Below are 15,587 nucleotides of genomic sequence, written 5' to 3'. Positions count from 1 at the left end.
ACATCATCCATAGTAGAAGTAAAGTTATGCGGCAGGGGACTCTAGCACGTGCCAGTGCACATACATGTGAATGCACAAATTTCAAGTGTGAATCCCAGAATGCACATGGCCTGCCCACACCACGACAAGTCCCACACCCTGCTCCTTTTCCTAAACTTTTTATTTGTGCGTGGAGCGGGAGATACGCGCGCACATGGATGGTTTATAAAATCCGATCGGCGCATGCTGGTCTAACCTGTGCACGTATCTCCCAGTTTTGGCGCATGCTGGGCTTTTCACCTATTTATGAGTCACTATATGTTTGGGAAGAGGAGGGATTGGGGGAGTTATATCTAAAAACTGTATTTATTGACTTAATGCAGAGGTCATTGCTTTGCTATTTTTATTTGCATTGATTGAAATGGTCAGTAAAACTTCAAATTATTTAAAAAAAATCCAATCAACTATCAACATGGTTTAATAGTGAGGCGAAAGACACAATTAAGGCCAAAAAAGCATTTTAAAAAAAATGGAAAGCAGACCCAAATGAGGAAAATAGGAAGCTTGCCATAGAGGTAAAAACAAAAAACATTTTCACGTACATTTGAAGTAAAAAGTCTTTAAGGGGGTCAGCTGGGCTGCTAGATGATAGAGTGGTAAAAGGGGTGCTCGGGGAGGACAAGGAAATAGCAGAAAAAATAAAATGAATTCTTTGCCTTTCTTTACTGAGAAGGATGTCAGGGTCATACCCATACCAGGAACATTTTTTGATGACGAACAAAATCGCTTTGAAACTGGGAGATGCAATAAATCAGACTGACAGACTAAAGAATAACAAATCACTGGGACTGGATGGTATTCACCCCAGAGTCCCCAAGGAACTCAAACATGAAATTGCAGACCTGTTTCTGGTGATTCAAATACAGTTAAGGTACCTGAAGACTGGAGGGTGAGCAAGGTGATGTCAATTTTAAAGAAAGCTCCAGGGGTGATTTGGGAAACTATAGAATGGTGAGCCTAATGTTGGTGCTGGGAAAATGGTAGAAGCTATTCTTAAAAACAAAGTTATTGACCACATAGATACACATGGTTTCATGGGGGAGAATCAACATGGTTTTTGCAAAGAAAAGTCTTGTCTTACCAATTTACTAGATTTTTTTGAAGGTGTAAAGAAGCATGCAGCTAAAGGTAATCCAGCTGATAAAGTGTATTTGGATTTTCAGAAGGCTTTCCACAAAGGCCCTCATGAAAGACTCCTCAAGAAACTGGGGTAAGGTCTGGGGATCAGTCACATGACTGGGGCAAGGTCAGATTGGCACCATTTTTGGAAAATGGTGCCATCCTTGACATGAGATCCAGGTAAAGGAGGCTCTGGAGAGGTGGCGGTTTTGAGCATCAAGGGGACCGGGGTGGGGGATGGGTCTATAGATGTGTCAGGGCACGGGGAAATGAGGATCTTGCCTTCTGGGAGGTGGGTCTATTGATGTGTCAGGGGGAGGGGGATCTTATTGTTGGGGGGAGCTGGGAGGATTTAATGATGTATCAGAGGGGCTGGGGAGTTAACTATTGGACACTTTGGGGTGCCCGGAGGTGGGGTCTTAGTCTTGGGGGGGTTGCTGCCACAAGCATATTTGACATTTTAAAAATTTTTTAGGGGAGTCGGAACTGCCTCGACCGGCAGCCCCAGGTTGAAAAGGAGGGTCAGCACCAACTCCCACTCAACCTCCCATTTTGGCTGCATTTTTCTTTTTTGGGGCCAGCTGCCCTTTAAGACGATGGCAGTCCTGTGAGGTTGGAGCCACCATCACGTTAAAGGGCTGCTTCCTGCCTTCTTTTATGTCATGGTATTTGGCCTGGACACAAAAGAACATACCACACAGCTGCAATGTGTTTTCGGGGGCGGGGCCCCACTATCATGGCAACAACCTCCCCCCCCCCCCCCCCGTGATAGTGGGACTCCTCCTGCAAAAACACATCGCAGCTTGGTGAATCTAGGTGTTAGCTGGCTAACCTTAGGACTGCTATTCAGTTGTCCTAAAGTTAGCCATATAAATTCCGTGGTACGGCTGACTATAAACATATCTGGCTAACTGAATATGAACCTGAGAGGAGGACTAGAGTGAACTATTTTGTCACCTGCACTGTAACTTAACTCTACAACACCTACAGGCTGAAAAAGCACAACATTTAAAAATAAAGCACTGAAAAGGATTAAAACAATTTTTTAAAAAAATATAACCTGAGATTCTACAAAGTGAGTTGTAGCAGGGTTTTTCGAGGGCCTCAGCTTTATACAATATGACTAGCTTAGCTTAATATCAGAGGAAACTATTGCCACCAGTGTCTCCAGATCTTAGAAAAAAATAAAAAGGCAACACTGTCCTACATATCAAACCCAATCCTCTTTCAGAAGGAAGTGAAGTAGAGGCGGGCAAATGTGCCATGTGACCTGCAGCTGCTGGGTCATTAGAAGGTGTAGGATGGATGCTGGGAAATGTAGTCCAATGTGCCCTTTCCTCAGGGTAAAGAGGAACTGGGAATGGTGGGAAATGTAGTCCCATGGGAGGAGGGAGATAGGACACTTTGGTTGACTTGATGTGCTATGGCAGCAGCTTCTGCAGCTTTCCACTAGTGATTGGGCTGAAAAGTCCCAAACCAGGCAATTTCCAATAGGCAAAAAAACTCCTTGTCATGTATTTAGAAAAACAAGCCCAGTTTTGCTTATGGCAAGTGGAATCAGCAACACTGTCTCGCACATGGATAACATAGGGCATGTTGATATATTTTTTTAAAATTATATTAATATCATTTTATCACTTATCCAGATCTATTTTGCATTATCTTGTGTCAAAGCACAAATAAAAATATACTGAGTGAAGAGACCTTTTAAAAATCTTCCAAGTCACATTTCAAACTGAAATGGAAAAAAAGGCCCTGGAAATTATCTGATATACCAACACACCTGGTTAAAGGGTTAACTTTCAAAGTACCACAACGTAAACAACCAACCTGCTCAAAAAAAATATTATCTACCAACAAAAAAGCAGCAGCTACGCCCATAAAGGACAGTGAAATAAATCCCCATTCAGGAGGTAGTTTTCTAAGAGTCCACATTTATTTAACAACAAATTTAACAACAAATTTATTTTGTTTATATGAGATTGGTTATTTTTGTTTCTGTGAAAAACATGTAATTTGTGTGGTATTGTATTTATTATTTTTATGTTTTCATTATGTATGTTAATGTTGTAAATCGCCTAGGCCTCTCTGTGGTAGGCGATCAATAAATTTAAATAAATGAAATGAAATGAAAATATGCATATGCTACACTAATCTTCAAAGATAATTTATGGGCCTGATTTTCAAAAGCATTTACACGCTTAAAACTGGGTTTTGCATGTGTAAATGCACTTTACTCGTGTAAGTGGGCTTTTGAAAATTGCTATGATAGTATGTTATACTTACATGCATAATTCCTTTGAAAAGTCACCTATAAGCATGTAAATATCACTTTGAAAATTATCCCACCAAAATTAACTGCACACAATTACATCCACTAATTTGCTTGCAGACATTTGACTTGAAAATGTACCTATATACTTTTGAAAATTTAAAAAAGTAGGTCTATAAATGCAAACCTTTTCCCCAATCTCACCCCCCCCCCCCCCCCCCCCCGAAACACCTAGACGTAGTCCTGGTAATCATATAAGAGTACAGTGCACGCGTGCAAGTTTACTGGCATGTCAGGCAGGCGATTTTGTAAAAGGGTCCCTTCTGTGGGTAGTTCTGTTGCACCCGTGGGAGAATGCCTTGGAAAATTACCCCTCTAAAAGAGCAGCGCGCACTGAGGGTAGACATTCAGCCAGGCTTCACAACAGCATGGGGTGGGGCTGCCTTTGCAGTTGTGAGATGCATGAATGCACAGGCCCCCACATGATGTAGGCCCGCTTTCCACTGGCTGCGCGCCTTGCAGGTGTTCCAGTACACTCACCGTGCTGAAGAGCTCAGCCGCCTGCTCCAGGAGCCCCACCAGACCGTTCTCTGAAAAATACCTCCCGGAACACACCCCATCTTCGTCAGGAGACAGAATGTCGTCAGAGACCGCAGATTCCTCCAGCGCATTAGAAGAAATATTCTGAAAGAAATCACCACATTATATGTAGAAAACCCATGGGACGCGGGCAGCAGGTGAGCCATCCCAAAATAGAATCAGGTCCTCATAGCCTGAACTGTCACTGTGATCCTGCTGTGAAGTCATACCTCCCCTGGTCACACAGCTCTCCCACATCTATCTCTACCCCTGCTACCTTGCAATGAGACCCAGTGAGGTAAGCAGGGGGTGGGAGAGGCAAAAGAGAATCCTTTCTTATACTTTCATGCAGATCTTTAGTCCGTGGCCCCCTTCTGATGACCTCTTCTGCCTCTCTCGGGCTGGTCTGCAGGGGTTACTACTAAGGTGGGACTGTATTTTGCTTTTTGTCAGTCAAGGCCAGTGTTAGATGCTGAGGCCCAGAGCAGAAAGTAAGGAATGGACACACTACAGGTCCCAAATCCACTCCCTCCATCCCTACCCTGATCCTACCTTTCCCCTCCATGCACCTCTCCCCCCCAGATCCAAGGCTCACTCCCTTCTCTTCCCATCTTCCACTCAATCCTCATCCAGGGTCCTCTTCCCACTGCTCCCATCCGTTCCTGGGTCTTCTTCCTACTGCTCCTAGTGATCTGATCTCTAGTTCTTGAGCTTCCCCTCCCCCAACTGCTAGTGCTCCTGCCAATCTCAGTCTTGATCCTACCCTTTCAATCCCCAAACAGTTCTTCATATGGTATCTGGTGTCAACCTCATGCCCTCAGTTTCAGGCCTTCCCTGCTGCATGGCATTAGAGCCATTCCAAGGAGTCTTCTCAAAGTATGAGCTACGGGCAGGTCCCATGAGACTCCTGGGCTCTGTGTAGTGATTCCAATGTGCTGTAACTCAGCCTCGCCCCAGGGCACCTGGTAAGGTCGGGCCACTAGACAGCTGCCCTGCTTGTCATCCCCTAGCGCCAGTCCTGCTACCAGCAGGCTAGAGTGCTTCTAGTCCTGGCCGCCTGATGAACAGGAGAGTCCGAATCTCCTTCCTGGTGCTGCGCTGTGCCACCAAGATGGATCCTGCGGACTCCCACAGCACCAGCAGTATAGCAGCAGTACGGATTCTGCTTCTACAACAGAACGTTTTGTGTACTGCCCAGGATAACTTTTACCAATAGATCTACAGAGTATGTACAAACTGGGAGGCTATATTTCAGTCATATACTGATCTGATAAACATCACTTGAGAGGTGAGCTAGAGAGAACCAAATTCTGTGCCCTTCCCACCAGACTCCCATCAGTGCATTCGCTTCGTCACCCTCCCAAGGAAGACACAAAGCAGCTCCATATGTTTCTCATGCTTTTCCCAAGAAACGGATTCTATCCGAAACTGGGACCCACCACCCAAGTAACACTTTCTTTTTTATGACAAATGGCACAATTACAGAGAGACTGCAGCGAAAAAAAGAGGTGACTGATGCAGTTAGGGGATGGCTGCTAACCTTTTTGGCAATGAACCCTGATCAGGAGGGCAGCTGTTGAGAAGGACACCAGTGCCATGACCCTGCTGTGATTGCCCCGAGAAGAGGAGGAGAATGCCAACCAAACACCACCCCACCACCAACCCCATTCCTACAGAAGTAATGGAAGTCTGAGCACTCTGCCCACCTGGAAGCTGACGCTGCCCACAGGCAGGTAGCAGTGGTCCTCGAGCATGCTCAGGTACTCTGCCACCAGCGCGGCAGCATGCACCAGGCACATGGCTGCCTCGGTGTAGCATTTCTTCTTGCTGTGCTTCTCCGCCATGTTCTGTAGCCAGGTCAGCCGCAGGTCAGGGGACGTCTGGTAGCCTTTAGCAATCCTAGAGACACAGGCGAAGCAACAGATTTTTTTTTTTCCCCATAGGTTTTAAGTTGTCCATTTTGTAGCACCGCCAGAAGTGTTACAAACCTCCTCCTGGCATGATCTGGTTCCGATCATAAGCTCCCCTTCCCTGCCCCCGAAAAATGACTGATTCATTGTTCACAAAAAAATCTCATTATTTGAAAACAGGAGGTCATTCTTACATTATTAACCTTGTAAACAACAATGGATCACATATTAAGAAGCACTACAGGTTGTTGGGAATGTCCATTAATACAGATGTACTATTTTTTTGGGAAGGGGGGAAGGGGAGAGCATTTGGGCAGTAATCTGAAAACCTATTTCCATCAGTGTTTCATAGAGTCCCAGAAGTATCATTTTACATGATTTCTGTGATATTTAATATAGTGAGAAATGTGCTAGTTTTACATCTGTGGCAATGCTTTCCCCCTCCTAAAATCATGGTCTAGTTTAACAAAATGGCAGCACAGGCTGTATATGAAAAAAAAAAAAATTACGAGGCCGCTATTCAGAAGCCATTTAGACAGATAACTGAAAAGCTATTCATCTAAATGGCAAAGCGGCTATATCTGAAACCGTATGCGGCTAAACTCGTTATGCGGCTAGAATTTAGCACCGCAGAATACCCCCATTAAGATAGCTGGATAGCTATATCCGGCTAACTTAACTAGCCGCTCCGTGGCTGAATATCGTCCCCTGTATTAACTTGGTGAGAAAACAAAGGGGGTAATTTTCCAAAGCAGGTATGTGCATGAGTGCCAGCTTATGCAGGTAAAACACCCGGGAGACTGCTGGGGGGAAAGTATGCGCATCACTGGAATACATGCATAGGCCTTATCCCGCATTTGCGGTAGGCACTGCAGGAAAGGAACCGGGGGTCAGGGAAAGCATTTGGGCACGTGCTTTTCCTTTTGAAAAGCAGGAGCATAAATGAACAGGCAGCGAGAGAGTTACGCCAAGCTCTGGAGGAGGGGCAACTTCCTGGGTGCGTGTGTATGCGTGTACCGGGATAACCTGACAGTTTTCCAAGCGGACTTATGAATATAAGTCTGCAGCCCGTGGGTACAAAGTAGCTGCAGAATTAAGCCCTCCGTAGGCTGCATGAAAATGACCCTCCTAGGACTATACTGATATCTGAAGAAGAGCCACAGAATGTTTGGAGTCTCTATCAACCACGTCTTTCTCTTTTTTTTTTTTTTGTAACTATTTTTTCTTGCTCATATATTGTGCAGCTTAGACATTTCCTGACAAGAGGCAGACACCTAATTGCACTAGTATAGTCTGAGACCGCCATGGTGGTGTCACTTTCATTATCTATTGCATACCGAAATAGAATTTTACTGAAAAGAAGAGCTGGACACTAAAAAAAAAAAAAAAATCAACTGAATCACTATTTGCTGATCCTGCAGAGAGCTAGCGGCACACATTTTCTCTCCCCCCAATACTCACAGGTCCACCAAAACCACATCAAGTTGTGCATGGGTACCGGAGAGCTCGACTCGGCGGTCGCCCCTGAGCAGGGCCATTTGGCAGGCTGCTGGAGGTGCCCTTTCAAATGCCTGCTCGACTGCCGATGATTTATGCAGGGCGCGTCAAGCGAGCCTGCCATGAAGCAGCAGCAGAAGGTCCGAGATCGCCTCTTTGCTTGATCAAGGGTTTACCTGTACATGAGATCCATCAGCATCTCTGGATCCTCCTGGAAAGCCCTCATCTTCACGGTATCTGACAAGATGCTGTTCAGGTTACGCAGCAGCTCATCCACCTGGATGGAAGTAAATTAACAAAATAAGGAGGGACATGCTGCTGTGTCGCTGGGGCCCAGTATTTCAGAATTAGCAAGGGGGGTTCTGCTGAGCTTTAGCGCAGCAGTGCCCTGACTCTATTTAGAGCCACAGGGCTGCATTCACCCAAATTTGTTTTCGTTTCTGCACGGCAATAGCGGGGGAAAAAAAAAATACAGACAGCAAGTGTTGCATTTTAAATTTTTACATATCATTTTTTAAATATGAAATGGGCACTGGAAGTGGGCATTGGATGCTCTGGTAGCTTCCCTAAATGCAGGGTGTGTGTGTGTGTGTGTGTGTGTGTCTTCATGGCTCATTTACTTATTGAGGCCGATCTTCAAAAGACTTGGTTTGGGTAACTTTCGGAGTTACCTGGACAAGAACCAAGATTTGAAAAACTTCCTCCCCACTCCCCGGATAAAGTTTGTCCTGGTAACTCACTCCCTGTACAAAACTTAGCCAGATAAAAAGAGGCGGCGATGGAGACATTTCAGGGGATGAGGCTAAATTTTAGCCACTGAGCTCTGATAGTCAGCACTACACAGGTACAGTTAACCAGGTTAGTCTGGTCAGAAACATACTGGTCTAAAAAGTCACCTGGATACTTTTATCCCACTGAATATCCAGGTAAAGCTACCCGGGTGACTTTTCTGTTCTCTGGCCAAACTGAATATCAACCTTACTGTGGTTTCTTTACAATTTTCTAGAGAGAAATTGGTTCATATATTTCTAATATTACAGGACTGCAAAACAAGGGAACTATTATTGTTGGATACTATAGATGGTAAAGAGAGTAATAAGGTCCCCTTATCGCTGCTTTTAAGGACATTTTTTTCAGTATCTAAAAAAATGTGTAATGATATAGTGGATAGAAAATGACTCCATGGAAGGTACCCAAGCATGCCTTGATGATGATGGAGAGAATGTCAGCCCAGGCTACAAAATGATCTTGAAGATGCTGTCTTCCAATTTGGGAGTCATATCATGTTATAACCACTGAAAATTAGACGTGTGGCATTACATTCCTTAAGAATTGAAGATTATATGAATTTTCTATTTGTCAGTGTGGATCCTTTCAGGTCATTAAACATCAGAGTGTTCAGGCTGTAGGTCATTGATTAACTTTGTTTGGGGGGTTGGGATTAATATTGGTCAGCACAGTTGTTTGAACATACTGAGGTCCATATTCAGCTGCCAGGCAGGGGCAAAGTAAGCCAGCTAAACTTATCTGGCCAATTTTGGCAGTTTATTCAGCAGCGCTGCCACATCGCTGAATATATCCAGCCATCCAGGATAACATTATCTGCAGGGCCGGTGCGACCGTTAGGCGAGACTACGCGGTCGCCTAGGGCGGGTGCCACCGGAGTGCACGAGGGCGGCATTTTAAAAAATATGAGAGAGAGAGAGAACTGTACAAGGGTAAGAATAATTCTATATATATATCTATCACTGTTAGAGGGCACATTCAAATCAGGGTGAGGAGGGGGAGGGGGGGGTTACATTGGTCTACCTAGGGTGCTACAAACCCTTGCACTGGCCTGATTATCTGGCTATTTTAATTCTGCCCAGAAAAATATCCCCAGAATGCTTCCAAGTTATCTGGCTGAGTTTTATCCAGCTAAATAACTATCTGGATAACTCAGAAGCAGTCAGCCAGCAGGGATCTTCAAAATCCTGCCATTTGCCTGGCTACGTCTGAACTTGGCTGGACAAATGGCACTGAATATCGACCTTGGTGTGTTTCCTTTGATTATTAATAAACGTATTGGGAAGAAAAGCGTATGAAGTATTTCTTATAATTTCTTAATTTAAATAAAAAAAAGAGTTTAATATAAACAATTCTAAAAAGTTCTCTCTGCTGTCATACTGTTAATGACTGTTAATGTACAACTTGAACAAACAAATCAAACAGTTTAAAATCAAACATAAAAGAACTGAAAATAAGAATCTTACTAGACCAATAACTAGGTTTACGCCATAAAAAGCTTCCTGAATTTTGTGATAAATGGGACAGGAATTTGGAATATACAATATGAGACTAAGCAATGAGCATTAATTTGACAGAAGGCAAAGCAATCTATAGTGAAGACAGAAAATGCACAAAAGATTATTATGCAGTGGTACTTGACAACTTTAAGGCTGGTTAGAATGAAAATGAGTAAAGCTAATTTATGCTGGAGAGATTGCCATCTAGATGGTAAAAAAGGGGCAATTTTCAAAAGAGTTTTCTCTGGAAAATCTTAATCTGAAAAAATGCTTCCCCTTCCTCTAATAGGCGGAGAAAAGTATGCACACCTGCAAAGTACATGGGATAAACATTCCTTCTGGCACTGACCGGCAAAGTACCAGGGGGCCTGGAAGCCACCCTGGAACCTGGAAATGCCCTCCATTTGTGTGTGTGTATTGGTTTTACCCATCTCTGAAAATTCAGGTTTGACATTTGCCTAATTACATCTGAAGAACTCCCATTCATACTGGAAGCATTCTTATTGGGTCTCTCAAATATATACAAATGCTGAAGAATAAATTAATTATGGGGGTCAATTCTCAAAGGGTTTAGACTCCTAACCTTTGGAGTTAGGCTCCTCAATTAGGCCTTTTGAAAATGGACAAGCCTGAGTCCCTACATTTAGGCCCCTAAAAAGTGGGGGGGCTACAAAGGGGCTACACAATCCCCTTCACGCCTATTCATCACCTTGTACAAAGTTATCCCCTTACTTTAAATTGACAACTTTGTATATAGTTACTAATATATATATTTATTTCAACAGTTATGTACTCTCTTAATGTTATGTACTTTATCTTACCATGCTATGCAATCTAATCGTTCCTGGTAATTTATCTCTCATTATTATTATGTTCAATGTAAACCGATACGATGTGCAAACGGTTATCGGTCTATAAAAACTTTACATAAATAAATAAATAAATAAATAAATAAATAAAAAGGCAGAATTAGGGTGGGGAAACAAAGTTAGGGGTTTAGCACTGATTTTCAGAACTAGGCACCTAATTCTAGGCAATTAAATAGCAGGCCTAAATTTAGGGATCTCAGTTTTAAGTCTAAAAAATAAAACACTGCTTATCTGGATAAGTTTAAATTTGTATGTCTAAGTGCTACTTAGCAGGATAAGTCAGAATTCAGCCAGATAAGTAAACGCAAATGATACAACAGCATATTTGTACTTCCAATTTTAAAGGGATAAGTGAGTAGATTTTACTTGTGTTATTTATACACATTTACCTCCTATAAGTCAGCTTTTATACACTTAAGTCAGGGGATTTTCTAACATATGCATGGCAATGAAATAACCAGTTTTAACAAATAGTCTAACAGTTCACCCAGTCTATCGGCAGCTCATGAAGACCCTCCTGGCTCTTCAGCATGAAGTCTCCCCATCTCATTCATAGAAATGATGGCAGAAAAGACCAAACAGCCCATCTAGTTTGCCCAGCAAGCTCCCACACTTATATTCCCATACTTATCTGTTTCACCGACCACCAAGTTCAGGGCCCTTGTTGGTAATTGTTTGATTCGAATTTCCTGCCACCCCCCTGCCGTTGATGCAGTGAGTAATGTTGGAGTTGCATCAAAGGTGAATCGTAAGGCTTAATGGTTAAGGATAGTAACCGCCGCATCAAGCAATTTACCCCAATGCTTGTTTACCCCAATTGCACAGATCAATGGCTTGTTGGATGTTGTCTGAATGTAAATCCTCTTTTCCACATTTCCCCCTGCCGTTGAAGCAGACAGCAATGCTGTATATGCATTTAAAGTGAAGTATTAGGCTTAATTGGTTTAGGGTAGTAACCGCCGCAATAAGCAAGCTACCCCCAGACTGTGTAGTTCAGTCCTTGTTGGTTGTTGCTGAATGCAAATCCTCTTTTCCACATTTCTCCTTGCTGTTGAAGCAGAGAGCAATGTTGGAGTTGCATTAACCGTGTGAAGGCTTATTGAGTAAGATTAGTAATCACCAGGTAGTAGCCACCACCAGCAAGCTACCACCATGCCTCTTCTCTTCATTCCCATCCTCTAGCCTTTATGGATCCACAGTGTTTATCCCATGCCCCTTTGAAATCCTTCACAGTTTTAGTCTTCACCATTTCCTCCGGAAGGGCATTCCAGGCATCCACCACCCTCTCCGTGAAGAAATACTTCCTGACATTGGTTCTAAGTCTTCCTCCCTGGAGTTTCAAATCGTGACCCCTAGTTCTACTGATTTTTTTCCAATGAAAAGGTTTGTTGTTGACCATGGATCATTAAAATCTTTCAAGTATCTGAAAGTCTGTATCATATCACCCCTGCTCCTCCTCTCCTCTAGGGTATACATATTTAAGTTCTTCAATCTCTCCTCATAAGTCATTTTATGAAGACCATTCACCTTTTTGGTCGCCCTTCTCTGGTCTGCCTCCATCCTGTCTCTGTCCCTTTGGAGATACGGTCTCCAGAACTGAACACAGTACTCCAGGTGAGGCCTCACCAAGGCCCTGTATAAGGGGATCATCACTTCCTTTCTCTTACTAGATAATCCTCTCTCTATGCAGCCCAGCATTCTTCTGGCTTTAGCTATCGCCTTGTCACATTGTTTCGCTGACTTCAGATTGTTAGACACTATCACCCCAAGGTCTCTCTCCTGTTCCATGCACATCAGCCCTTCAATCCCCATCAAATACAGTTCTTTTGGATTTCCACACCCCATATGCATGACTCTGCACTTCTTGGATTTGAATCTCAGCTGCCATATCTTCGACCACTCTTCCAGCTTCCTTAAATCCTGTCTCATTCTCGCCACTCCTTCCGGCGTGTCCACTCTGTTGCAGATCTTGGTATCATCCGCAAAAAGACAAAACTTACCTTCTATCCTGTCCGCAATGTCGCTCACAAAGATATTGAACAGGACCAGTCCCAACACCGATCCTCAACCCAGTCATTTTTTTCACTTTTAAGATTTTTACAAGCACTTACACCAGATAATGACCAGGTATAAATATTCACAAGTAAAAGACTTACGTGCGTCACTTTGGCAGGTTATAAAATAGCAACTTACTTGTGTAAATGCTGGTCCCTCCCTATAATGCCCCTGGCCTGCCCCTTGTTTAGCCGTGCATGTTTACTTGCGGTCACTGATTTATACGCTTATATTGCAGTTTTTAAAACAGTGAATGCTTGCATATTTGCTATTTTACCTGTACTTCTTTTGAAAATTCACCTTTATAGGATTTTTCCCACTTTGTGTCTAAGGAAAAACTGCTTCGTAATTAGGACCCTCTCTTTGCTAAGAAGAACGCATTAAGTTAGTCCAAGTGTAATTTCATTTCTATTTTTTTATTGACCTTTATTTCTGTGCACTCAAAGAGACTAACACAGCAATCACACTGTGGGTTTGTAAGAAAATTGGTTGAATATGTAATTTTGGTATATGTCTTTTGAATTGGATTTTAATCTAATGGACTTCTGTACCATTCTGGCTATCCTGAAAACTGGCTCTCTTCTAGTGCCAGCACTTTCTTAGTGCGGCAACATTTGTCAAACTGAACTCTTTGGGACACTGGCTCATAGAATATTTAGTTCTTACACTGCAAATGTACCTGAGCAGGGAAGAGTGTTGGCTGCATGTCCACATCTTCCTCGCCATATGCTAGAATAGTCCTCAAGGATCTCCGGAGGTACTCTTCGTTGAAGTCTGGTGACTTGCCCACCAGAGACGCCAATGACATCGTCACCTGCATCTTCACTCTTGCAAAGTTCTTTAAGAAAAAAATCAGAGAAGAAAGAACAAAGACAAAAGCCATGTATACCCAGGAGTAGCCAGGCATCCGGGCCTTTCATGGTAAAAATTGGAAACTGTTTGGGTATTTGTACATCCGGACATTTTTATAAATGAACCATGTAAAAGTCTTCAGTTGAAATGTCTCCAGCAAATAATTAATCTGATGTAAATTGTATTACCATTTTTTTTTAAGCAAGTATACCTAAGTTTATACCTCCAAGGTAAAAACTGTTGGTGGATGCACAAAGCCCAAGGTTGAGTACCTTCAACCACTTAGAAATATGGACCTCTTACTTTGCTGTGTACCCAAGTGCCTTGTTCAATTACAGGAAGACTTTCTGTAAAGTCACGTTACAGTGCACTTATTGGACTTGTATTTGTTAGACTCTTAAGACCTGCTTCCAAACAGGTCTAAAGTTGTCCGGCCTTGTGTGGCTGGATAACTTGCTACTTAAACGGATATCTTTAAAAGATATCTGGTTAAGTAGCGCTGACAGCCAAGTTAAAAAAAAAAAAAGTTTAGCGGCCTGTAGCCCAATTCTTTCCCCCTTCCCCTAATTTCACGTGTCCTGTCGGTCATGCACTCCCTCCTGAAATATTTGAAATTGCCATAGTCAGCAGATCGCTGCCCCCCACCGCCCCCCGCTGAATATACAGGACAAGTTATTCGGCTAACTTTACCCTGGTAACTTGTCCACTAAATGGCCTACTGAATATTGGCCTCATAGCCTGCATTTCTTTTTTTTTTTTTATATTAGGAAATGCACCAAAACATCATAATCTAGGAACGCAATCCTAATCTCTGCCTATAACCAAAACACTATCCCTCAGGCAGGGTTTTCCAGAAAACAATTTGTAGATCACGGTAATAAATGTCCCTGGGAAAAAAAATATCCGGGAAAAAAGTATGGCCAGCGTCCTGCGCATCATCCTTGGGAAACTTTGATTCATAAGGCAGGGTTTAAGAACATAAGGGTCACAATTTTTTTGGGATCATTTCTACCAATACTCTTCTTTTCAATTCATTTTGAACAAAATGTTCTTCCGGTATCGAGAGCGACTGCAGGTGCTATTGCTGCACCGGAAACCTTACGCTGATGTTGCTGAAGCTGTATCTCATGATGAGGTAAAGGGTGGCAGAGGCCTGGCTTCGGGTGCTGTCCATGGCACTGCTGCAGTGGTGCAAGACTCTCTGACAGAGGTCCGAGCACTGCTCCACTTCCTCCTCAAACAGCAGATCCCCGAACTACAAGGGAGAAGAGACAGAGATCTTTTACTGGCCTTGTCTCGCACCACTGAACCCAAACTCCTCCATTATCTGGGCACAGCAAAGGTAAGATCACAGTATAAAAGCAGATAGCGTGTAAATAAAAAGTGTCACAGCCCGCAAAGGACTCAGGTTTATACATCAGGGTATTTCACTTGGCAGAGCGACACAAAGCTCTTAGAGGGAAGCTACATCATTAAAAACATAAGCTATGCCATTCTCAGTCAGACCAAAGGCCCACTGAGCTCAACATCCTGTCTCCAACAGTGACCAAGCCAGGTGACAAGTACCTGGCAGGATCCCAGAGTGGATCCATTCCTTGTTGCCCCCTCTCAGACATAAACAGTGGTTTTCCCATGTCTACCTGTCTAATAATGGTTTATGGACTTTTTATCCAGGAACTTGTCCGATCCCTTTTTAAATCTTGCGACGCTAGATGCCTTGATATCATCATCTGGTAACAAGTGCCACAGCTTGATTGTATGTTGTGTGTTGAGTGGAAAAAAAATGCTTTCTCCAATGTATTTTAAACTGTTAGTTTCATGGAGCATCTCCTAGTCTCATTACTACTTGAAAGGGTAAATAACTGCTCCCTATTTACCTCTTCCACACCCTCATGATTTTATAAATCTCTACTATATCTCCTCTCAGTTAACCTTCCTAACCAGTGTTTAGCTTTCCTTCATAAGGGAGTCATTCCAAGCCCTTTAACATTTTTGTTGCCCTTCTTTGTACCTTCTCTAATTTTGTTATATCTTTTTGAGGTAGAATGACACACAAGGTATGGTGGCACCATGGATCGACACAGAGGTTCTTGTTTATTCTCCATTTCTA

The 15,587-nt window shown here is 43.1% G+C and overlaps 1 protein-coding gene across 5 annotated transcripts in view; it reads right to left on the bottom strand.

Annotated features, from left to right (window-relative positions):
• Window positions 1-15,587, bottom strand: part of DOCK8 (dedicator of cytokinesis 8) — a 265,097-nt gene that overhangs the window by 26,125 nt on the left and 223,385 nt on the right. For all 5 annotated transcript variants that reach the window (XM_029613102.1, XM_029613111.1, XM_029613120.1 and 2 more), the window contains 5 exons: window positions 14,580-14,732; window positions 13,305-13,463; window positions 7,593-7,693; window positions 5,716-5,908; window positions 3,971-4,114 (listed from right to left, as the gene is read on the bottom strand). In XM_029613102.1, the coding sequence (XP_029468962.1) occupies window positions 3,971-4,114; window positions 5,716-5,908; window positions 7,593-7,693; window positions 13,305-13,463; window positions 14,580-14,732 (750 nt within the window). The remainder of the gene's footprint in view (window positions 1-3,970; window positions 4,115-5,715; window positions 5,909-7,592; window positions 7,694-13,304; window positions 13,464-14,579; window positions 14,733-15,587) is intronic.

The sequence above is a fragment of the Rhinatrema bivittatum genome, chromosome 1 (genome assembly GCF_901001135.1).
Source record: "Rhinatrema bivittatum chromosome 1, aRhiBiv1.1, whole genome shotgun sequence".
Lineage (NCBI taxonomy): Eukaryota > Metazoa > Chordata > Amphibia > Gymnophiona > Rhinatrematidae > Rhinatrema > Rhinatrema bivittatum.
This window is presented reverse-complemented; position numbering and strand designations above follow the sequence as displayed.